Below are 26411 nucleotides of genomic sequence, written 5' to 3' on the forward strand. Positions count from 1 at the left end.
CAGCTCAAAATTACTTGCTAAAACCACTTTTGAGACCTAAAAAAAACCACTTCCATGGGCTTAAAAACTGAAAAGTTTTTTTGGAAGAGTTCTAGAAAATTCCCAAACCACATAACTTAGATCACTGCTTTTCAATTTCAGCTACGCAGCTTCTTACACAAAAATAATTCAAAGTGTTATCATGTTTAGCATGGGTTTCCTTCGTGAAATATGCCAATGTAATGACAAATACTTTTAATAATTTGTGCATGTCTTTCTACTGGCTAAGGGTTTGCAGAAAGAAGGAAGTCAGATTCTTTGCTTAGGCTGCCTGAAAACCAGAAAAGGCAGCTGTTTCAACAGCAGCCTCCAACTTGAGCTAGCAAATTTGGGATACAAGGTGCAGAGGATGAACACTTTCCACTACCATAAATAAGTCCAACTGGTGGGAACCTGCAATTGCAAGTTAGCAATCCTGAAAAATTGACTCTTGTGTATCCAAAGACAAAAACAGAGTTCAAATCAGAAGTTTGGAAATGAAAGAGCCCTTATGTTCACAGATGCTGCCTAAACCAGTTTACTCAGACCATATTTCCCTGAGATTCTCCATGGCTTGTGGCAGGAGACAAAAAAAGGTTTGCCCCAGCTGCTCTTTTCTAGCACATCAGCAGACCTTTATCTGTAGCTTCGACTGGTGCCATTTCACTGACGGATGCGGGTTGCACCTCTCGCGCACCTCCCGTGCATTCAATGATCAGCTCCCTCTGGAAAAGCCCAGGCCCCAGTGAGCCACCCAGCATCAAGCTGACAACCAGAACACACAGGCTGTAGCGCTGCCTGGACAAGCGGCCTCTGCCAAGTCACTTACCTCTTAATACTCACCCTCCTGAAAAGGCAACCTGAGACTTGCAGTAGTTCCCACTGATCAGGAACAAAACTAAGGTCCTGCCGTGCTATATAAAGTATTCTTTCTGTAAACTGCTTAAAAGTTTAATACAACAAGAGTATGGAGCCATAAAATTGATGATTATTGCTTTGCCCTCCAGACACGACGTTGCAAGCACACCTCAGAATTTAAAGAGCCTGGCGAGAACTCCAGCAAAGGCACAAGGTGGTTTTTAAAAGAACTGCTCTCACTCCGGAGACTGCAGAGTATCAGGCTTATTAAATATTAAGGCCAGACAAATTGCAGAGATGTCAACAAGACTCAAGACCTTGCAATCCAACACTGACAGACTGAAAGGTCTCCGTGGTATCCTCACCTAATGCTGCAGATTTTGCAAAAGGCGTGCTTGCATGAAAGTAACTTGATTTTTTGCAGACAAGGAGTAGAAAATATTTCTGTCAGAACAACATTTCACAGTTCCAGTTTCTGAGGAAATGTCTCATAAAAGCAAAGCAAGTTCTGTCAAATAAAATTTGCATGAGTTATTTCACTAGGCTTAAGTCCTAACCTTATTAATGTCTGTGCTTTAAAATAAGTTTGCTGTAAAAGATTAACTGAAGACCTCCATAAAAGTTTTTTAAAAGGGGATTCAAAAAGAAAGTCAAGACTTCTGAAAAAAGTGATGACAGCGAGAAAAAAAAAAAAAAAAACAAAAAACACAAACTCTGTATTGTAGCTGTTAAGACAATCACTCACTACACTAGAAAGAAAAATACAAATTATCTTATAAGTATCTCCAAAGAGACTTCCATCACAGTTCTGTCATTGGTTATGAAAGATTAGAGTTCTGGGTATCTACCTAGGCTTCCACATTTACCTGGATCAAAACTACAGCACAAACTCATGGGACACTAGAAGACTCACAGATGCTGGGAGCTGGGAGGGTACCATGACATAGCTAAGAGAGGGAAGAAGGCTGGGTGACGACAGGCTGTAGAAGCAAAGCCAAAAATGCTCACCAAGAAGCAAAGCGCAAAGAAGCTGTCACCAAAACTGCACGGAGCTGCATCGCCTGACTTGTCTCTTCCCTCCATTACTGCTACCAGTACTGTATCTTAACTCCAATAGCACATTTTTGTGCAGAACACAATTTTCTAAGGCAAACTGAAGTGTCCCACTCTGCACATGCAGCACAATAAACTTCATTTCAGTTTGCTTTAGAAAATTGCTCTCCACTCCCAGAAATCAGCAGGCAGAACATGAGAACATTGCACTGGGTTAGACAGCTCAAACATGAAATCCAGTCTCATTCCAACACATCTTGGATTTACTCTAAGATTAGGCTTGCTACGACCCACAGGAGGCTGCTGTGCACTAAGACCATGTCCAGTTTGTTAAAATTTGGAAAGGATATCAGCAAGGTGTGTCTCTTCCAAGAGTGACAAAGCCTTAAAGTGAAGCCATGCTGTCTGAAGAGCCGGATCCCAGGCTTGAGTCTATAAAGAGCTTCTGGGTGATGCAAACAACCACGAGCCACTTTTCATAAGGGGGCATGACTTGGCATTCTTGAACAAGTAAGTGTTAAGAGGTCTGGTTTGCAAGAGTAGTGGGCTTTCCAGGCTTCACTGATACGTAAGAGCATATCTGAGAGCATAAAGAGAAGAAAATCCCAATTGCAGGCATCAAAAAGGGACAACTAAAATAGACTCAGTGAATCCTTTTGATCTTGTTCCTTGCCACAACTCCTTACCTGCAAGACGCAGTAATAGCACTCCCCTGCAAACACACCACAGGATTTAATGGTTGTGTGAACCCCCAGGGAGTAGTAATCATATTCCCAAAGAATAGGAGAAGGAAGGAAGAAGACTTTACAGAGATGTGTTACATGGTAACAGCTCCATATACCACATACAAGCTCTCTTCTAGAAGCCAAGAAGAGACAACACTGTGAACGAAGGAGACCTTTCAAGTCAACTGTACAAGGTTATTTGCTGTTTTGGACACCCTCTCTCTCCAACAATAGCTAGGAATTGACCTTTGTCGCTGCTAGAAACACAGTATCCTTGAGCCCAAGGTAAAGCACACCTTGGGCTAGCGCAGCTAAAGCTGAAGCATGGGTGAGGTACACTGACACAAAGATGATGATGCATTTTCTTAGAGTGGACACAAGCAGAGCACAGGCCGGTCTTGTACACTTCTAGAGTGTGACAGTCATTGCTCCTGCAGTTACCAAAACACCTGGTGAAATATCCTAGGAGTCCACATGACCATGGGATATAGTAATATTGCACATTGTTATTCGATTTTCTATGTCAGAAGTAACATGGAAGCTGTTTCATACACATGTATTATACAGGCCAGTTCCTTCAGTGTGACCTATCAAAATTATCAAATAGAAACATGAAAAAAAAAAAACAAAACCCAACTGTGACATGACTATAACAATGCAAATCCAGCCTGACATATAACAGCTGGGCAACTGATGCCTACAGAAGTGCAAATATTCAATTAACAACTTCTATCAGCAATAATCACAGGTGTTCTGATGTCAGGAAATGCAGCCACCAATTTCTGTCAAACCAGGGAACACACATACATTAGCAGAGATCTGCAAAAAAGCACATCACTGTGTGCTCGAGTCTACTACTAGCAGAGATCCTAAAGATGGCAACTGCATGCAAAATAATTTCACTGAAAATCTGAGGAAAACAATATTCAAAATATGCGCCTAGATGGCTTATATAGCACTACGTCTTCATGAAGGGAAAACCTCTTCCCCCTTGCTTCCATCCCTCTAAATATATCTCAAATAGCTACTGTTTCCAAGCTCTTAGTTTGCTATTCAAAGGCTCTTTATGCAAGGCTTGTCATTAGTAACAAACTGTTACTAGCAAAATACTGTTCAGGAAAGGTTCTCTCTTTCATTATAGATGTCTTCAAAAAGCATCACTAACATTTGCCACTTCAGTAGCTGTATGGAAGCCCCCGGGTTTGCTTGTTGACTCAACCAAAACAGACTCCATAGCGAAAACTCGAAAGGCAAGAAAACCTTCTTCAGACCAGAATATTAATACTGTGTGCAATAAATAACACTCTCCTAAGTGTTATATTTTTGATACAATATTAAAGAGGTGTTATATTTGGTTTGTGCAGTTGCTGAACCAACTAGCACCAATGGAATCGGAAGCCCCAGTCAGTCCCAAGAGATGTGTTGGTTCTGACCTGCACAGTCAGTGCCAGGCCCACCAGGTACCCATACCCTGCAAAACGCTTTACCAAACAATTTCATTCTAAGTCTTTATTTTAAATGACATTGTACTAGCTTTCTGATGTTTTATCTATTTAAAGCGTTGGTCGTAGTTGAACCAGATTGTTCTATCGAGAGCAAACTCATAATGTGAGATGTTATTTAGTTGCTCTGGTACTGGAGCATTGCGAAGTGCCGCACGCTACGTAAGAGTACAGCAACTGCCCAGTGACCATTTACTCCTGATTAACGCTATATTTAGAAAAGACTAGTATCACTGAGGATAGAACTGCTGAAGTGCTTTACCAGAACACCGTGGAAAAAACTTGCATTTACTACCACCCACCACGACAGGGGGCAAAGTGACATCTGAAAGCACACAACTCTTGGTTAAAGTACTATTTATATTTGCAAACACAGGGAACATTTCAGACTCCAGAATCAACTCTGATCTTCAGCCAATACAGCAAGGTCTTCCTTCTTCAGTGCTCCCTGCATAACACAACACAGCATCCCACTCGGAATTGCGAGTACCTTTTTGATAAGACTCGTCTGATAAGACAAGCGCAGCTAGCAATAGAAAGTAGAATTAAAATCTAAAGGTACAAGCTTTTAGTGAGAAATAAATATATCAATCAAATTTAAGAACAGAGATGCACTAGTACATCACATTCTGTCTTGGAATACACTGTCTCTGAGTACTCTACTGTGCTTTTAATAAAAGGAGTATGTTACCCAAAGCTAACATTTTTTGCCAGCCCAAATACTTCACAATATACTGACAGCTGAACAAATGCCCAGGACAATTCGTCCATTCACGACCACTGGAGTTCATCATGCCTACTTATTCTTCATCCTTCGCAGATGCAGTAATCCTTATGAATGCAGGCTTTCTTTAGATTGTGAAGAGCGGCAATAGGGCCACAATGAAAATCCATCCAAAGAAAATCCAAGCTTTCAGAGCATGCACTGAAGATTCACTGATCTATACAACAGTCAGCTAGAAAACGTACACACTCTTCAAAACAAAACAGGAAAATGGTGGAAACGGAGTCAAAAAGGGTTTATGAAGCACTACATCATTCAGATGCTGTATGTCAAAAGCTGCAAAGTGCTTCTATATAAATAAAGTTGTTTCGCAGCACCCTCCCTCCCAAATACACAGAAAGACTACCTTTCCCCATTCCTTTGTGTCTAGGGATCAATATCTCACAGAAAGAAAGAATGACAAAAATAAAATGAGGTTATGGATACGCTGAACCGCTGTTGCAGGCACTGTGGAGCATTCTGCTGCTTCTGTACAAGAAGTATGTTCACCTCAGCTCCTGACAGTGATACATTCTGAAGCTGTAGCAATTAACGTAGTTCTTGAGAAAAGAAAAATTACTGCTGCGACACCTATTTATGCCAAGGACCTCGAGAGAACTACCGCTTCAGCAAGCCTTCCCTCAGTAGCAGGCAAACCAGCTGCACAGTGCTTTTGCTATAACCCAATGTGAATTAAAAATTGCCTCCCAAATTCTAAAAATAGATTACACAATAGATAATGCAATCCAATAAATACACATTCATTGCTTTTTTTTTTTTTTTTGCAAAGTTTTTAACAACCCGTATCAATTTAAGCAAGAGGGCTTGTTATGAAATATGAGCAGGTTAGGCAATAATAAGTGCAAGATCAAATCAGATAACTGCTCCTTACAGTAAAGTGTTACCTAGCTATTAGACCCATAGGTATATGGAATTAGTTTTGGGATCACAGCTAACTATCATAAGGAAGCAAGTAGACTATTTAGCCTATCATTTTCTTCTGGCATAAATAACCATAGTATTTCAGAAGGAACAGCAGAACTTTGAGGATGAGTACAGCATTGTCACTGTTACCATAACACTTCAGGTTATGAGATCCAGATGGGTGCAGGATAAAGTGTCACTTTCTGGATTGTTATAATAGCAAAGCATAGACAAGAGGTGTGCCCACTTACTCATGCTAAATGCTGACAGACTGAACTGCCAGATTGTTGGGAAAACACTCAGACTGCAGTCAGCCAAGTTTTAGACCACAAACAACAATAAAAAAAGTTGGCAGATAATACCATTAAATGTATAAAATCTACATATTCAGAAACCAGCATAATGACTGGGGACTACTAAAAGATTTGCTTCAAGCACTGGGTTCAGCTTTGGTTACCCTCTGAGCAAAAGATAATCTTTTCCAACAGTCTAAGTGGAAGATTTATTATTAAATTCAACTGAAAGTTAACAAGGTGTGCCACAATTCTCCTGTCATAACAGTAACTAAAAATCTTGCACTGAATCAAACAAATAAGGGACTGAGCAGATCTTATGAGTAATGCACACAGTGCCCAAGACTAAGACACTCATAGCAAACACCGAAAACCTCACAAAAAGCCCAGGAAACCCCCCTGTTAACCATTTTACCAATACTCAGACACCCATAAAAAAAACAAGTCAGCTCTCCTTGTAACTGCAGTCTAGAAAAAAAGGCACAAGAAGTCACTCACACACCTCCGTGCCAGGTTAAGACTCAGCAATGGGGAAGGGACACTCCAGCACCCGCACGCTTTCTAGCACTCACACTTCTCCTGTAAGGGACACGGCAGCCTGCCTGCTTTGCACGGCTGCTATAAAGCCAAAATCATGGACACGTTACAGGCACAGTTAAGATATGCAAAGTCAGACCGTGTTTAACCGGGGCCCTGTATGATCATTACAGGAGCAAAGAGCATGCACAGCATCGACTGCTGCAGAGCCGGGGGTTCTGCTTTTCCCTGGACAGAAAAGATGACACTAGTGGAAACCGCTAAGTAAGGACAGAATCACAACTCATGATCCAAATTCAGCAGCAAGTTTTCCGAGCAGCCTTGAGCAAGCCTTTCCTGTTGCGTACTTCAGATCCAGTACTATTTTCCATCTTTAAGAGGCAAAAATTATGAAGGCTTTACAATGCTTAGATACTAATATGGTATTTCATGGATCTGTAAATACATACACACACTTTTTTTTCATGCCACATAAACAGGTATAAAGCATTGTGAGGAGAACTGGATCCTAACTTTAGGCTGATGAGCAGCAGTGGCCCAACCATTCTCCTGCTCCCTGCTATCACACCATCGCTTCAGGTGCACTAGGTGTGCCAAGCAAGCAGGAGTATAAAAAAAAGTAGTGGTGTAAACAGGTGACTAAAAACATTTTTACAGGCTGAGCAATATAGTTGTGGTGGTTCAGAGATGGTGTAACTCACATTGACTTCTTGGAACGTATACCACATAGCTCAACAGCCTAACCCCAGCCAGAAGCTCTCTCTCCAGTTAAGTTCCTGAGGGAAAGTGTTCTTTTTCAGGATTTCCTATTTATCACCTCAAAGACTTGAGGTTACTGGACCGTGATCCACAGACTACGTGGAAAGGTCTCCCAAAGAGCACAGGAATATAGCAATGAAAAGCCTAGACTAGCAATCAGAGTATTTTTCTTCCTTACAGAAAAGCTTCTACTTTTTCCAGCCATTTTTTGTCACCCCTAAAAAGATTCCTATCCCTCCAGAATACTTCTGTCTTCCCATAGTCAGTCTCTCAGCTCATATCAATAAGCCTAACTGAATCCAATGCCTTCTCCTTGGTTAAATCTCCATCTGCAGATAAAGTTCAGCCAAGCATTTCTCCTTGGGGTACCTGTTGCCCCAGCAATTTGTTCTGCTACTTCTTCTGGACAGGGTAGGTGACTTCAGTACTGGCTGATCTGCTCACTAAAGCTTACAAGGAAACTGCTCAATCCTCAAGCACATCAAATCCTGAGTCACAGATGAATTTTCCTGGTCACAGCCACTTGTCTAGCAGAACACGTCCTGCAAATGTGACATCCCAGTAGCAACCCCAAGTCCATGGAACTTGGTTAGTTTAAGTTACACTACAAAAGCAAGCTTTTTTCAGACACTTTAAAAATAGGATATTGGTTTCAATTTAATGTTCCTTAACTGTGAAGCCCAGCATCTCAGAACAGACCTCTGGCAAACAAGTGCTAACAGGAATCAGTAAGATCTTCCTCATCCTTTTTACCAGCCCCAGAACACCCTCCTGGTCACATCAGCCCACCAGCTCTGAACCACGTAAAACCCCTGCCTGCTCAGGAACTTCCCACAAATCCATCTCTGTCAACAAGCTCCTGTTTCAAGTTTCTCAACCAGTAAGGCAAATAAAACGTAACAGATAAATCACCTATAGTAAGAATTGTCAAATTCAGGAGTATAGCTAATAATTACTTCAGATGCATCAGATCACCACTCATCATATACTTATTTCAATATATGATTCATAGACTTTTTATGTTCTCCATACAATACACACTCAGTTTATGTTTCAGGACAAAAGAAAGAGGGCACCTACGTTTCTTTAGTTTAGTTTTTCTGGTGGTGTTAGAAAAAAAATACCATCTCCACATATAAAGTTGTGTGTTTTCTATACCAAATCAAATGCAAAGAAAAACTGCTTCCAATTAAGTGAAGTATCAGAAAACCATCTCCATGTTCAGACAGAGAGTATTACACAAGAATGGGCTATTCTGGAAAGTGAGTAATTCAGCTCCAAGGCGTGCATGTTGTATGTGGGTGCACACACACAGGTCAGAAATGTGACCAGTTCAAAGATCAAATTGTCCAGAAAACACCATGCAGATATTGCATCATTTGGCTTCTGGCACTTCGCCATCATTGCAAAAGCTGCCAACTTTTGTTCTTAAGCATTGCCCTTTTCTGCAATTAAGGGTTCAGAATATCTCGGAAGATTAGATTCACTAAAAGACCATTTTTTACAAATTCTTTATAATCTAGTGTTACAAACTGAGTTAATTTCCTCACTCACCATTCCAAGAAAATGCTATAACATAACCCTGGTCATAAATAGTCATCAGGGGTTCAAATTTTCTTCTTATAGCTGAGCACTCTGTACTTTGCCCACGAGTCAAATTTTAAACCTTCTTTGGAAGTCCAAGGACTGAAAAGTAGGTTTTGCTTTTGACACAGCCTATTAGCAAGTTAAATAATGTTGGTTTAATTCTTGTTATAATTAAGTACTCCTAGAGACAGTGGCATCTTTACCTTTCACTTTGCAAAAACACTGATTCATATAGCATTTATTAAAAAAAAAAAATCAACCAGGAGGACAGCTGACAACACAGCAACAAAGTGGGGGTCCAGGAAAAAAAGTTACTTGTAACACAAACAGCAGAAGTTTAATCTGAACACAATTCTTCTCCCATGCCTTCAGAAATAGAACATTCAAGGAGTCGATGTTGCAACGAAAGCCTGGACTGTAGCTGTGGAGAGAGAGATAGGAATTAATATCTTACATATAAGTTACCTAGAAAGAACCTGCACAGCTTAAGCAGCTCGCAGGTGAAGACAAGGTATAGATCCTTTCAGCAGTGCTCAGGGAACCAACCTGAGAAATGGACAAGACTCTGGTAGTAGGAGGAAGAAAAAAATGACAAGAAGTTATTCCAGCCATTCTGAGCTTGAGCCAATTCCCAAGAGGCAGGAAAGCGAGCAAAGATTTTTAGCTTAGACTGGGGAAAAAAAAAAAGGGTAGGTCTGATATATGGAGAGGAATCCAGGTTGTCCGCATTAAGATAAGCTATTGGATGCACCTTGGGGAGAAGCAGAGAAGTGACAAGGAAAGAGTTTTAGGTGATTCCCACAAAAAAGTGGGCATGCAGAATAAGTACAGTACTTCTTTCAGAAGAGCTAAAAGACAAGACCAGAGAAGAATAGTCAAACCCACAGGAACCACTGGAGGGCAAGGTTTATCTGTATCAGCCCTTCACATATGAAGAAAGAAGAGTGAAAGGAGACTACCAACATTCATAGAGACATCATCCTCCAAATTTCTGGGAGCCCCTAGTTTCTCTTGGAGCTGTGGTAGAGGTAGCATCTAATGCAGAAAAATAGCTTGTGGTCTGGTAACAGACAACCTATGACTTTGGCCAGTGAATGTAGCAAAACAAATGCTTCAGAGGCCATTTTTCGGGTTGTTTGTCTGTTTTTGGTTTTAAGAACATAACTATAAGTTTAAGCAGTACCTAGAAGATTAAGGCACTGATGGGGGGGCCTTAGCTTCAACAGGCTAAGAAGAAAGTGTTCATAAACACAAAGTAGATTGTGCTTACACCTCCGGCCCCCACCTTCCAGTCTTTATGAGAGGCGCTGTCATACCTACACACAACATGTAATGCAAAGTTTCCTCTATCCCTAATTAGGGTTGACAAAACACTTATGTACCTGACATCGTAAGTGCCTGATGCAATGAGATGAGGTATCTATGTCTGAAGTACAGAGAACAAGAAATAGAACTGTCCTATGTTTTACATTTTGGAACAGATGCCAAAACCATTAGGGTCGAAATCTGAAAATATTGAAATAAATTATCAAGCATTGCCAGCAAGAGCAATGAACTCTTTTTATGGTTCTCTGAGACTTATATATGGAGAAGGTGGACATAATCAAGTACTGGGTATCACCAGGATATCCATGTTGACATTTCTCTGTTTCATGCAGGCACATGTAAAAATCGAGTATGCTGCAATTTAGTTACTGCAGCTTAACAAGCAGGTCACCAGTAGGAAATCACTCACTAGCTCTTCAGTCATGCAGTGCTGAGGAAAAGATTAATTTTATGTCCATGAATGTCTAAAAAAAAAAAAAATCATTAGGAAGTCAGTCACCCACCGGATTTTTTGGAAGTTCAAGTAATCTGTGTGTGTTCTAAGGAGGCTCCTTCTCTCAGAGAGGGAGATTTGGGAGCAGCAAAATCCCTGAGAACTTGGTAAGTCAGAGCTTCAGAGAAAAATTAAACCTGATATAGAAACACAATCTTTCCATTCAAGCTCCTGAAGTCTGATGAATGTTTTTGGGGCTGAGCAGATAAACACATTGCTGCAACACATGTAAACATGGTTGAAAAAAGTTGAAAGTTTCTAGAGATAAAAATCAACATCATAAAATATTTGCCAAGTTAGATACATTGCCACGCAGAGATGAAAAGCAAGAATAGTTAGGCTGAAACATTGTACTGGCACTCAGTTGCCCATATGAAAGTCTATTCCAGAGTTAAGGCTACTTCACTCACACCATCATGTCTTCAAAACACCCACCTCCTTCCAAGAACTATTCACTGTAAACAGTGTCTGGTGGGAATAAGCTCCCTGCAAGATGCTAGTATTGCAGCTAGGTATGATAAAACTGTACCTTTTATGCTGTCACAACTGCCAAAGCATAAAGCTTCAAGACAAGCTAAACAAGCAGAAGTGCCTGCTTCAATTCTGTGAGCCAGGAAAGGATGCTACAGCCAACCTTGCCAGACATGTCCGTGGAAGGTCACATACAGTCACCCTCTTCTGCTCTTAATATACAACATTACATAATATTCAACCAGAATATCAAAGAGAACGCAGAAGAAACCATCAGGTGGCACTTCCACAACAGGAATAAGCCTTTACATGAGTTTTCTTCCTCCATGCTTATCCCTGTATTTTCCAGCTGTTGCAGAACTGCAGCATAGCCGGTGATGCCAACTCCACACACTGCTTCACATCTCCTGTGAATGACTCTTCCACCTCCGGTGGCATATCCCTCCTGACTAGTCAAGGAGATCCCTACACGTGCCAGTTCAAACTCCTCTATTGAGTTCCACTTGTAAAGGCTACTTAGAAAGAGTTAATTACATAGCAAAGCTAAAAGCCAGCTGGAACAAGCTGGTATTTCAGGCCAAGAATAATAAGTTTAAGTACAGTATCTACTAGCAAACACTAGTAATTCACCTACAAAACCAGCCAGATCCTAAGACTGCAAATAACAGTGCTGGGTATAGAGGGAATGCAAATACATGATCCCCAGCCTCAGCAGAGTTTTGGATGGGGCAAGTGCCCAACTCCGTAGCTGGTGACTTGCTTTACAGCCTTTACTGAACAGGTAAGTTCTCTAGCTGCAGGAGAAGGTGGATTCTGGGGCTAAACACTAACAATTTGCTCACTAAGAAGGCAATTTAAGGAAGAACGGTCAAGCTGTCTCGTAGATAAGGAAACTATTCCCAGGAGAAAGGCCATTACACAGTCAGTAAGCACAATGAAGATTGACATGAAGGAAAGAGCAAATAGGAAGGCTTGTGCAGCAGTAAAACAACAGCAAAGGTATATGACACTTTAAATGCAGGTCGCCTTTCACTACTGAAGGACTTGATATTAAGTGCTAAGAACTAGGGGAAGAAAAAAAAAAATTCTCATAATTACCGTGGAAACAGATAGTATCCATTCTAATGGATTCAAAGAGAACAAATCAAAAGCTAGTCATATCCTTGTGGGACACTTGATATTTTTAAACTATCATCAGTTATAACATCTTTCTATTAGTATCTCATATTCAAAGCAATGGCAAAGGTTAACAGCAGTTTTCATATTTAATCCAATTCTTGAATTAATGGGATAGCACCGGAGCCTCAGAAGCAATGACTACATTCCCAGTGTGCTGGAACCGAGCATGGCCACAGAGCCAACGCAGGAAAGAACCTCACACGTAGGGGACACCAAGCCACACGAGCAGCTTTCTCTTCGGCTGGCTACTGATAGCAGGAATCACAGGTACATCCACACACAGCCAGCATGTTGAAGACTGTCATCTTATGCACAGGCAATTTAATTGCATTTTAGAATACATTTATACCATGGTCCCTTGTTTCCCACCCCTTTTTTTGGTTAACAATAGTCTCCCAACTTCATAACGAAAAAGCAGAAAAAGTCAGAGAGCAGCCACTTAAAAAAAAAAAGTCAGTACTGAGGAGATTTTTTTTGAAGCATAAGTGAGAAGAGAAGACAACTATGGAAAGGCATGGCATTCAGAATAAGCGTACCACTTTATTTAAACATTTTCACAAAGCCAGCACACCAAGGTGTCCATCAGACCCACAGCTCTGCTGTTCAAACTTCCCCCTCTAAGGGGCTTACAAGGTAACAGAGGAGGAACTAGTAATACACTCGTTACATGCACTTAAAGTTTGCACCAGGTATTTCAGTGGTCCCCAGCTGCCTTTAAAAACCATTTCAACAGGGTGCAGGTATTTTGAAAACCCTGCAAGCGGAGAAAATGGCAGCTATGGAGAAATAGCTCGGACTACAGCAGACCTGCAAGCCCCACCAGCACAGCCTTACAGGCAGAACCCTCCAGCAGCAGCAGAGGGTAAGGGTGTGATTTTTTCCACGCATGGCTTTCCACACACACAGCTTTATCAGGAGAAATGCAGAGCTTAAACCCAGCCTTTCAAACTGAACATGAAATACTGAAGTCAGGAAGAAAGCACAGAAACCATGCACCTCCCCTGACTAAGAGCACAGTTCATCTCCTTGACTCTAATTGAAGGGGAGCCTTCAACTATTTCTCCCTGATAAAAAAAAACCCTCTGCTTCTTCCATCATAGCTTTCAAGGGCCTTTAGGCACTTCTAAAGTGAATTGTCTGATTTCAGGGCCTGAAAAATATAAGCAGTTTTATACCATTTCTTTTTTCTCCCTTCACACTTAGTTAATTGCAGGCTGAAATACTTTTTAATAGAAAAAAAAAAAAAAGCTATGCATTTGAGCTAAATTACCCATCTTTGGTAGACACAGAAAAGATCTGATCTGCTGAGAACAACTGTGTATTTTTTACAACACTAGTAAAAACCCCTTCAAGATAAATACCCGTCTAAAAAAATAATTGCTTGTATCACATCCTTTCAATATAGACACCACTTAGTCTAAAGAAGCGGGAGAAAGGCTATATTCAGTATTAAATGGGGATAAAGCACTAATCCTGAGTCACAAATAATGACTCTGTTGGGGGAAGAGGAAAAAAGAGGGGAAAAAAAAAGTCTACAAGCTGTTATTTCTGGCTGTCACAGTGGAAACAAGAGCCTTGAGTTAAATACTGAGGCTGTCTCCTGAACGCACAGGGACAGTTCAGCAGCTCAGTGCCGGACTCACAGCAGTCAGCATGTGAGCAAGGAAAGAGCATCCATGGTATGCAGCACCTGTCAAAAGGCAAGATTGGAACCACAAAACATTTTTACTTCTGGCCCATAACAGGCCAAAGATACATAGTTCTGGACTGCAGGAGGTGTCCTATAACACACCATAGCTCTGAGGCTTTTTTTTTTTTTTTTAAATGATGGCTGACCTGTGGTTCCTGCTTCAGATTTCTGGTTTCTACATCAGTAGGGGGGTGGATGCTCCCACCTCTACCTCATGGAGAGAATGGTTGTTCAGATAGCAGGGGATGGGGGTGGAAATATCTCCCTACCAGAAGCATGAGAAAGGTTTCACCCAACTCTAAGATGTTGTCTTGAGCTACTCTGCAGAGTAGGTTGGTAAGGGGAGGCCAACTTTCAGAAGGCAGGATGGGGGAAAAAAGGGGTACTACGCACCCACAAAGTGAGGTTCGTGGGGACAGAGGAAACAAGGGGGGAGCATAACTAGCTGAATGAAGTCACTTGTCTGTCACAGGGAACCGAGCCTTCCCATCACTGCTTCCAGAGCTACCTGTGTGTGCTGTGGGAAACCACGGCTTGGAGGCGAGGCCAGTTCCCTGAGAAGGGAGGGTTTGGGCCCCAGCGAGTCAGAGGCAAGGCTTATGCCTGTTTCCCGGTGTACCAGCCTTGCTGACAGTAGGAGCTGGGAGCACACACAGCAGAAGTCTTTAGAGTTTCCACCTCTGTTAGTGAGCCCAGGACAGGCAGTAGTTTAGAAAGGCATTTCACAGGTTGCACTCCTGCACCTAAATGCTGCCCAGGACTGGTTGTATAGATGAACCAGAGGCACTTCCGAAAGCACTCTGCTGTGTGGCTAATAGCTTGGGGTGAAGGGGACTTCAGGGATAAGACGCTCTAGTCTTTCTATAGCAGAGAAAGCGAGAGAAGTGTGTAAGAGACACTGCAACAGAAGGCACAGCTAGAATCACTTCAGTCTAGCACAACTTTATTCAATTAAATATCGGAAAGAACAATGTCCAAATTGTTCATTTTGTTTTGCATAAGGCATAAGTTGATGCAATACTGTGAAACCCAGAGATAAGATTATGCACCAGTTGCTACATAGATTTTTGTTAACATAGCCAAGGAAATGCTCCCTGTTACCCTCCCACGATCATCCATAAAACAAAGGCCTCACTTTCCAAAGGGAAAAGTGAGCTGAAAACCGAGACCTGATCTGTCCCATCCACCTTCTCTCCAAAACATAAAGAGCCCCAATCACTGAGCAGAGCAGCACTGAGATGGGGACACCATCAGCACCTGAGAAGCAGCTCTGGGCATCTTGTAGGATTTGACAGCTTTTATACACTCCCTCACTGTCCCCTTTTCAGTCTTCTCACCTGCACCAAGAACAGAAGCTACTGGAGTAGCTGCAGACGCTCTGCATCTACAGAGGAGCTCAGTCCTTGTGTTATTTTAGGGAGATTCCTTGGAGGACCTGTTTAGAGTCATATTTCTATTGCAACGCAACAAAGCAAAATCAGAAATGGTTGCAAAAAAAAAAAAAAAATCTTCTGAAGTGGACTAAGGAAAACCTCAGGCTCCTACAGGGCCCAGACAAGAGCAACGGTAACCTGTAACGCGCTGCAGAACCACCTCACTGCCTGACAAGTTTGTGCACCAGACATCAGGTTGCCTACCCTCGGTTCAACACGCTCCTACCAACACAACCAGTCACTGAGCAGGCACACAGGAGCAGAAGGCAGGCACGTGTGTGAGCGCTGCAATATTGCAGAACTGGCATCTGTCTGCAATAACTTTCTAATTCAGATGAGAATTACAATATATGCAAAGGAACACCTTCTCCTTCAGCCTCCGGCTGGTTCCTACAACTGTGCGCTGTTGTTGGGCAGTACTAGCTTTAATAGCCAGTTATGTCACCAAAGGCTTCCTCATGTAGAGGAAAGCCAGGGTTGCTATTTTTCTCTTCTTTGGCTCATGCTGGTGATCAGAAGGATATTGTGGTGTTCATTTGATAGAACATCTGATGAAGCTGAAGTTAACAAACAAAAATTAACTCGTTTATGCTAATTGCTATTAAAACCACTGCCCTTCCTCAAAAAAAAAAAAAAAAAAACAAAAAACAAACCACAAAAAAAAAAATCTTGCCACACAAAATCACTGCTCTGAGGACTACAGCCGAATTGTACTCCAAAGATATTTCAGAAACATTAGCAATTTATAAGCTATTAAACTACCCCACCTGAAGAGCAAATCTGAAATACAGGTAGCTTAATAACAGAGATATAGTATTTCTTCCAAAATCTCTCCCAAGATAAAATAAGTTTCATCCAGTCACAGGCCACAAAGCAAGCTTACAGACAAGATTTGCAATACAATTAAGATGTCCTGAGCAGCCAACACATTGAGCAAGACTCACTTTGAAAGCCTGTAACCAAGGAATTTAAAAGAATATCCAAGAAGAACAAGCAGGTTGCCAGAGAAAGGATAATGTTCTCAAAACTCTGGGTGCCCAGTTATGCTCCTAAGTCTAGTATTAGAAGGCTCATGTGAAAGTGGCTTATTAAATACCAACACTGCCATTATTTTGATGGCCCTGGAGATGCATTAGGTCATCTCTAGCATGTGTAGAGACTAGAATTATAACAGAGAGCACTGCAGCCAGATGAGCTAAAAATAGGCCTTTTCTGTATCTACTCTGTGGATACAGAAACAGCCTGACACAGAGTATTTCAGAACAAACCTGGTATTTTACCCTGAACATTTACCTCTTACCTCTTATTTCTGATCCACAAAAGGTAATAGAAATTTTATACACCTCTTCATATACTGTTTTTCTTTCTCTGTACCCAAGTCCAGTTTTGCTTTTACTTTTACCTGCAGCACTAGCACATGCGGCCCCCAGGCAGCTCCAGAACAACCCTGCAGTTGAGAAGGTACCTGGTAGGACTGACAACTGTGCTGATGTGCGCGTTGCCCATTACCCAAATTATCACTTATGAAAAAGGGACAAACTAATTGCCTACTGGGAGTGATACCACTGGATCTGCTGGGACACATCTACGTATTCAGATAGCTGCTTCCTAAAGAGCAGGGTGCTGGGGAGCCACCATCACTTCCCATCTTTAAGCTCTACCCTGAGCTTTCAAGATGCACGGTCCATGTCCTGTGCTCCCTACCACATGGGGATGCTCCTCAGCAGAGAGTGAAGAAACCTGCCAAACACAGAGTTGCCATACACAGTTGAACTGTTTTCTTCAGGAAAAACACAGCCTAGAACACTTTACCCTTGGGACTCCAACCAGCACAAAGAAAAGTGAGCATCGTGATCACTATCACAAGCTGAAATACGTGTGTCAGCAAAGTCTCAATTCCTTAATTGCTCTGTTGTGGGTTGGTTTTCATTTTGTTTTTAATTGCTCCATAATGACTTGCATTAGTGATACTGTTGCTGGAGCAGCTGCCCAACATTTGTCCTATGCAAGTATTTAACTTCCACAGAGCAACACCCCTGTTAGAATTTCAAGACTAGAATTCAATGTATTTAGCACTTTATAAGCCAAAAGCATCTTGTGGAATGACCTGTGGATAATCACACTGTGACGGCATGGTGCACAATCAATTCAAATCAGCATCGTGCCTGAACCTGCAGCTTGAGGTGCAAAGTATTTTATGACATTCAAAAAAGTTAGGTCCCTTCCTCTTTCACGTACACAATTGTCAGACCTAGCACATGCTGCTGAGGTTTGTAACTTTCATATTGCTTCATCAAAAATAAGATTTTAAGTTGCACATTACAAAAAAAAGCAGCACTGTAAGTCATTAAACAGTCACGTAAACTTCATGTTATTTCACATCTTAACAGATGTTTCCAGAGAAAGATACTTAACACATCAGATTAATACAGACAAAGAAGCAGCAACTGCCTGTTGAAGGGACAGGGACAACACAGGAAATAAGAAACATGGAAAGACTACATGATTTTAATGACTTTTTAATCTTCAACTGAAGCAGCTAGCATGATGAAGTTATATAAAACACAGCAAATCTGAACGCAGCAGTAGCCTTTGTTCTTCTGAGGACTGGGTAATTAGACCACCACACTGACACCGTCAGGCATGACGGATGCCTCTCATTCAATGGGCAGCAGAAATCGTGCTACTCAGTCTGGAAAAAATTCAAACTTTGGCAGCACCAGCAGTACTTGGGCCATGGGCCTTTTTAGCTGGGTAAAACACGTGCTGTCTTCAACAGAAATGTGATCAAATCAACAGCAGAAACATCACAAAAGTAGAACAGGATGTGCTCGTATCTGGATTCTCAGAAAAGATAAGTGAGAAGTGTTGGTTAAAGCTCTGGCTGGAGGCAGCTTCTCCGCTCACCGTTTCAAGCCAGTGTCGTGCGACCTGATTCCTACTGCGCGCAAGGAAAGGGGTCTCGCTGCACATTACTGTGAATTACCATGGCTAGATAAGAAAAAAAAAGAAATTCAGCTCCATCACCTCTTCTTAAAGAGCGAAAGAAGCAAGGAGCCATCAAGACCTGCAGTTCTAATGAGCTCAGGTCAAACGTGTATTTGCTCTAATACGATCATCCAAAGATTCCTCACTGTGAAACCAACAGTTTTGGAGGGTTTTTAGGTGCAACAAGCCAGTTTCTCCTAGGTCATCATCTCCATGACAAAAATTAATCGGCACTGAAGTGCTAGCTTACTTCTCCTGTAAATGAAAGCCACTTACTCCGGTAGCATTGAAAACTGCTGTGATAGAAACACTTTGCTTTTTCTGTTAGAAAAACTGAAGACAAACGGTACAAGTGCTGTAGACTTGACCATAAAACCACGTGCAGAGTTTGGAGCCTACACCAATACCATATAATGAAATACATCCTTATGAGAGCACCTAGACACCCAGAACTGTTTCATTCTACATACTTGTGTGTTTAGGACTACAAAATGTTTGGTTGAAATATTGCCATATAATTCTGTGTTTAAGTCAGCCTCATCAAATATATGCACTTTAAATACACACGTAGTTTGAAAAACATGCATTTCTGAGATACCAAGTTATCCACAAAATAGAAACTCATCTGTCAGTTTAACCACTATCCTTTAAGTGACAAAGAAGGAAGAGGAGAAACTCCTATTTGAAGAATAAAGCCTGGTTATCAGAAGTATAACAGACAGTTACTATGACACTTGCTACGTTTTTTTTTCCTTGCTCTAAAGGAGGTCTGCAAAATGCCAGGCCTCAACAGAGCTTTACCGGCATGAAGGCTAACACTGCTAGAAAGGAACCGAACTCGCTAAACGTGTTTCCTCGGATGTTTGCCACGACGTGGGAAGGGTCAGTTTGCTTGGGAGGGAGAAGAGCATGTATTTTGGTATACTAAAGGGGTGTATTTAGAAGGTGAACATATTGAGGAATGATCTGTGAAAACACAAATTATTTAAACGAGGTCACAGCAAGAACATGCAATGGTTTGAGCCAACCATTCTTTCAGCTGTGCTGCCCGTGGTGCAGAAAGGGCTTTAGCATAGTGCCTTTCCTAATAGAGAATACCAGCACTTGTACATCAAACTGGGATTGTAGCATCCGTTTCATGGATCAGGAACTGGATATTAAACCAGTTTGAGTTTAACAAGAGGCAGAAGTTCTCTAGTTGAATAATTTCTTATTTCCCCACACAGCTCGGCAAAATGCATACCCAAATGCCCTTGATACCCTGGTACTTGTATTGCATACATTAGCGCTCCCACATACACAAGATTTCCACCATAAAGTAAACAACCTAAATCATCGAAACGGTCTTAAAATATAAATTATCTTTCTGAAGGTGACAACACCAGGGTAATATCTAAACAACATCTTCCATACAACCCTACCCTGTCTCTGCCAATCAGCACGTACACGGTTAACCTACCATCTCCCGAGCGCTATTCAGCTGCTAAGCCTTATCATGCTAGTGCATAACTTACATGCCCAATTGTTACTTTGTCAGTTTTCAGCAACAAGCCTATGTGAAATACACAGCAATGCAGCAAAGAGATCGGTGACTAAGAGCAAATTGGGATGGTTTAAGAGAAGCATCAGCAGAGGAAAATTCCACTGCTTTGCAAGCAATCGCGTAGCTCTCAAGAGCAGTAGTACTCATCGGAGAGGAAACGGTTCACTTTCCCCCTCCCCTTGAGGGCCGAATTTCTCATCTGTGGTTACCCTCGATGTGCTTATCCCGACCAACGCCGGGTAGGTGTTCCACACCGTTCAGCAGGAACCGCTTCAGCTCACCAAGGAGAAGAAATGCCCCTGGTGCTATGGCAGTAGCCAATCACCAGCAGACAAATCATTTTTTAAATGGATGGCTGCTCCTCATCGCAACTGTGTACGCTCTGCGTAGCAAGCTGCGCAGGAAATACACTGGTGCGAGCTCGCAGCGGAGCGAGCGCTCCGTGCCGCGGGCTGGGGCTCACCTGCGGACCTCTGCGCCAGCCATCAACCCACCAGCGCAGAGCCCAGCTCCTCCAAATCCTCCGCCCCACAAACGCCTGCTGCCGAGGGATTTATTTTCCCTTTGCCCCCATTCACTGGGGGAGAAGGGGGCTGGAGACGACAGCCTCCGCTCCGAACCAGGCGTACCCACCGAGCGGGCTCGACCTGAGCCTGGGCGCTGCCCAGGGCGCCCCGGCTCGCTGCGGTCCGCCGGCCACCAGCAAGGCCAGGCCGCCCCCGGCAGCCGCACGCCAGCGAGCAGACCCCGCAGCACCGAGGCGGAACGGCGCTCCCGCTCCCAGGCTGCGTGCCACCGCACGGCGCGGGCACGGGGTGACGCTTTCCAAAGCCGTCGCCGCCGCCACCTGCCTGGCCCGGTCCTGGGGACGGCGGGGAGCGCCCCCGGCGAGCCCGCTTCCCGCGGCGGGCAGGGCCACCGCAGCGCCGCGCCCTGCCAGCACGGCCGCTCCAGCGCCGGGGGCGGGTGGCAGGGCGCACCTTCGCGGGGCCCGTCCCCCCCTTCCCCCTCTGCCCCCGGCCCGGGGAAAGGCGCCGGCGAGGGGAGGGCATCCAGGAGCACCGGCGCTGCCGGGCTTTTGCCGCGGCGCGGCTCCCTCTCCCCCCGGGGCGCGGCCTACCCCTGCGCTGCCGCCCGCCAGCCGTGAGGGGCCGCGGCGACGCGGCCCCGCCGCCGGAGGAGAGGTGCGGCCGCACCGCGCCGCGCCGCGCCTCAGGCAGCGGGGCCGGAGCGACACGGCGGGGCGCGGCCGAGCACCGGGGCCCGCCGCCTCCGGGCGGCCCCTCCGCCGCTCCCGGCACCTGCCGGGGGTGACACCGGCCCCGAGAGAGCCGCCTGCCCGGGGAGGAGGCGCTGGCCGAGGCGCGGTGGCGGGGGCCCCGGCGGGACTCACCGTAGATCATGGCCAGGCCGGTTTCGTGGAGGAAGCGGACGCGGCGGTGCTTGAAGAGCCAGATGGTGAGGATGGTGAGGGTGAGGAGCAGGATGAAGGTGAGGAGGCTGACGCTGTCCTGCCGGTGGCTCTCCTCCGCCTCCTTCTCGGTGGCGAGCTCCTCCATGGCGCTGCTGCTGCCGCCGCCGCCGCTCGGCTCCGCCGCCCGCAGCCCGCCGGCTGCCAGCAGCAGAAGCGGCAGCACCGGCAGCCGGCGGCGCAGGGGCAGAGCCATGGCTGCGGGCAAGGCTGCCGCGGCTCCCCGTCCCGCACCCGCGGGCGCTGCCCACCGCCCGGCCGGCGGGGGAGGGAGGGAAGGGGCGGCGGGAGGGAGCGGCCCCGGCGCGCAGGAACCCGCCCGCCGCCGCCGCCCGCCCCCGGCCCCTTAAAGGCGCAGCCGCCGGCCGCTGCCGGGGCCGGTCCCGGTCCCGCTGCCGGGGCCGCTCTCCCCGCGTCGCACAGCGGAGCCGGTGAGCGGCTGTCAGGCGGGTGCGGGACCGCAAATCATCATCGCCCTGGGGCCCGCCCCGGGCCGGGAGCCGGGGGTCTGCGTGGGACCGGGAAGGGAACGAAGGCCGGCGCTGCTCGCTCCGGGTCCCCTATGAATTTGCAAAAATTCTCCCAAAAGAGTGAGGATGTACTCACTCGAGTGTTTTCCCACGTGAGGTCTTTTCTATTTTTCTTCCTTTTTTTTTTTTCAGATACAGGAAAACTTACTCAACGCAAATTGCTAACTTGGGGTTTTCCATACAAATACATCCTACTGGGGATGTGCTTCCAGGAAGCAGGGCAGTTGTAGGAAATTAATCGAGCTAGTCAGCATTTTTCATTTGAAATTTCTTTGCTGGGGGAAGAAAAAAAAAAAAAGCAGATGCCTACTGTTTTAAAATCACCTCCGGCTGGGGGAGGGAAAGAAAAGTTGCTCTTTGCAAACAAGCCAAAATCAGAACTTTCTCCTTTAGCTTTTTTCTTTAACGAATTGCAAACCTTTTTTTTAAAAATAAAAAAAAAAGAAAAAACAGGGAATTCCAAGTAATGAAAATGTTTGGTTTCAAAGAAATACGAATGGCTGTAAAACTCGGGGGGGGGGGGGGGGTGTTGTTTTTATCAGCTTCAGCAGGAGCGTGCTTTGCCTTTGGCTGCCAGAGGAATTCCCTCCCCGTTTCCAGTGGTGGTGCGAGCAGGGCTGACATTTCTGCCCCTGTGGCATTTCTCCCAGAATTGTTATTTTCAATCACAACTTTTAATGTGCATTTTAGCCATTATTTTGCATAAAAAGAAAGCAGAATAACTTTGGCCACATGTTTAATTACTTATACGGCAGATTCTATCTCCTTTAGTGCTGTCTTCTTTCTTAATGTTGCTGCCTGGCCGTTTCTGAGGGTATTTATTGGGGTGCTCTAATTACAAGAGTCTCTCTTCCAAACTTTCCTCCTGCTAGTGGATCTGGAATTGTCTCTTGTCACATATACTTTTCTTTAGGACACTCCTTTTTAGAAACATTTTCAAGATGACAGCTGTGTAAATCCACATTTTTATTTATATGTAGTCCTTTTAAATATGGTATTTATGCAAACTCCTCAACAACCTTCAAAATCCTGTATAATTATGTGCAATTACCTTTAAATATTTGATTGTGCAGGGCTGAAAGTTTACATTGATAGTGCCGTCATTTGTAAACCTCTTAGAGATGAAAAGCATTAATTTGCCCTGAAGACCTAGCTCTTAAACCCACATGAACCATTAAAAATTACTGCCTCAAGACTGCCTTACGTTAAATCTCACATTCAAAATTAACATTTCTGGTATAATGAGAGCATTAAACCGCCAAATCTTTATTGTGTATCTTTAGGATATACAACCTACATACAATATAATGTATATCTTTAGGATATAACAACCTACAGGCCTCACAGCAGACTACAGGTGTGCAATACAGTGCTAAGTATGTGTAATGCTGATACAGTTGTAAAATAAAAAGCTGAATGGCAATAACAGGCTCTCTTCTGGTTTTTTTTATTGTGTGCTGTGTAGTGCTGGGTCAAGTCTGTCGCTGAGTGTATGGTGGCTCTTTTTAAGAAGACAATTTCCATGTATATTGTAATTCCATCTACCTCGCAGCTGAGCTGCAGTCAGGGTCTTAAGTTAGTTTCTGCAAAGTCTTCCACCAGTAACCTGTGTTTTATCCTTCAACATTCGCACAGTTCACTATGTGCTATGCCTCTTGCTCTCCAGGCAACAATGAGAAATATCCAGGCAATTCTTTTAATAGTTAAGCATAATAGCCCAGTTTTACTTTTTTTTTTTTTTTTTTTTTTTTTTTTCCCCAGCTGAACTATGTTGTTTGTGGAGGAAAGCATTCATCCATAGTTTGGCGTGTTTCCACATTCACATTTATGGGTGTTTTCACTGCTGCCTTGTCCCTGTAGCCTCTGCACAGGTATCACCTTATCCTAGGAACACCTCCACTGAAATCAATACATCAGTAGGTACTGTCCCAAAATATTTTTACTGAATTAAAAAAAATATGTCCACCACTCTTGTGCACAAAATCGGGCACAACTCATCCTTACTCTGGATTATGTGGATGTAACTAAATCCCATACACAAACTGGTGATGGGAGTATGATTGTTTCTGTCCGTTTAGGGCATTAAAATTTAATAGTGATGTAATTAAATTCTCCTCAACTCAGTGTTCTGTCTAATATGTTGTTGCCAGGGAATTTGATATGCACAGTATATTTGGTTCCTACAGGCCAAAGTCTGCTGTCTCTTTACACTCATGGGCTGGTATCATGGTGCATGAATAGTTTAACTGATTTAAACAGGATGATCTGGAGCGTATGATATCAAATAAGAAAAAAGGTATCAAGTTGAGCTTGTCTATACATCACTGTAAACCAGGCTGCAGCCTTGTACAACAGCTGTGTTCATACAGCTCAATTTCTTACAGCAGTGTAGCTAGCAGATTGCTGTGGTGTTTTCGGTCCATTAGGAACATCAGTAATTTCACCTCGAGGGGTAGCTCCGTCACTGTAATAGCCCTGTGGTTACAGTTTGTGCTCCAAACTTTTTTCTGGCAGGCCTCCACCTGCCTTCCCAAGCTGTTCTGCACTAAACCTCCTTTGCGTTCTCTACAGGTGGGACCTGGATGTTACCTCTGTCTGGCGGCCACCACGTATGTTGCAGAAGTCAGCCTGCCTGCTTAGCAAAACTATTGTTTTGTTCTGTTCCTGCGCTCTTCCCATTTGTTATTTTTTATCTGGTCCCAGGCAGAGGTCTTTGATCTGCTTGCTGTTTGAGAGGCCACGATTGAGGCAGAAACAATGGTGTTTGCTTAGGGAGATGGAAGGCAATGGCCTGGCCAAGTGGGACCACAACAGAGGTATCAAAGGCTTAAAATGAAAGCTATGAGATGGCTCTGAAATAGAGCGAAGGACATAATCTAGCCATTCAACAGAGTTCAGCCATACCTGGAGGGATACAGGAGGATTTTGGTATTCAGTGCTAATAAATATGTGCATTTGCTCATGCTTGATGATTGACCAGCAGGACTGATTCACATGAGTCTGACCAAAACACCAGAGAGAGAGATATGGATCAGCCCACCCCATTCCTTTTGCCTACCACTCTTCCCTTACTAAAAAGTTCATCCTGCCGGAAGCACCATCAAATAGTCCATTCAGCATTTTTATAATTTCCTTTGCTATGAAAGTCATTGTTATCACATGAACTGATACACACTTCAGGTTTATTCCTGTTCCCAGAGTTGAATATTGTCATGTTAGGCAAATGCGAGGTCCTGTTTTCAAGCCCTGCTCTCTCTCTGAGCTATTGGCGGTAACATCGTCCAGTCCTTGCCCGTAACACTGAAGAGCTCGCGCTCTGTCGAGACCTTTTCTGTATTACGCAGGTCTGTTGAGGCTGGCCCTTCGTGCTGATGAAAGTAGCAGTTTTGACATTTTCACTGATCCAACATGCTCTCGTAGGACTGGTTCTGATACAGAAAGGCCTCGCAGTTGCTTGTGCTTATAACAAACTGGAAAATCAAACAAATCCTTCTCTTAGTATGTGGCATGTTTATGCAACTTCCCTTGCACGCTCAAATTTTCTAGCACATTAGTGCAGAATACAGTAGCAAGTTGATTAGCAGGCAGATCAACCTTGCAGAGCCGCTAGCATGTCAACCACTTTCCTTAACACCTCCCTTTCTTTCTCCTTTCTTCCCATTTAAACCAAAACCTCCTATCACTGTGCTCTCAAATGGCAACCCATTTTGAACCTATTGCCAACTTCTGGCAATAGTTGTATCACCAGAAGCTACCCTCCTGTGGCCATGTAAGACATCCCCACGCCCCGGGATCCCATAAAACATGCCCCATGGCAGACGTGAGTTTAAAGACCACTAATTGTTCTGCAATTAAATTCTGAAAAACATGCCATGTTTTGACTCAAAAAGGAATTTCCAGTTTGTCAGAAGTGTTAACATTTTGTGACACATTTCTCTGTTAGTACCAGTTCTGCAGAGGTGTCATATATCTGAGAAAATGTCAGAACTGCCATTTTCTATCAGTGCAAATGCAGAAACCAACATTAGCCTTTCCAGTAGACAAAAGTCTAGCTAGAGTAAAAGCTGTTCTGTGCTATTTGCAAGGTGCAAAAGTCACTCACTACGCAGCCACATCTCACAGCTTTTATGTCACGGTAAACTTTCAAAGTGTCTGAAAGCGATATGACTAGAAATTTTAGCTACAGAAGGTGCTCTGCCGTCTCCCTCATACCCAAACAGATTGCTTTCCCCTCCTAGCTGTATGTGATACCAGGAAGTGTCATTCTA

General features: G+C 43.8%; 1 protein-coding gene across 2 annotated transcripts in view; it reads right to left on the reverse strand.

Moving 5' to 3' along the window:
* The window catches only part of SLC9A7 (solute carrier family 9 member A7), a 77340-nt gene extending 53835 nt beyond the window's left edge, over window positions 1–23505 (reverse strand). Inside the window, exon 1 of one of the 2 annotated variants that reach the window (XM_082304711.1) lies at window positions 21536–23505. In XM_082304711.1, the coding sequence (XP_082160837.1) occupies window positions 21536–21809 (274 nt within the window). In that variant the 5' untranslated portion in view covers window positions 21810–23505. The remainder of the gene's footprint in view (window positions 1–21535) is intronic. The other variant, XM_082304710.1, reaches the window with a different exon arrangement.
* Window positions 23506–26411: the final 2906 nt, after the last annotated feature.

This window comes from Platalea leucorodia, assembly GCF_965183815.1.
Source record: "Platalea leucorodia genome assembly, chromosome: 2".
Classification (NCBI taxonomy): Eukaryota; Metazoa; Chordata; class Aves; order Pelecaniformes; family Threskiornithidae; genus Platalea; species Platalea leucorodia.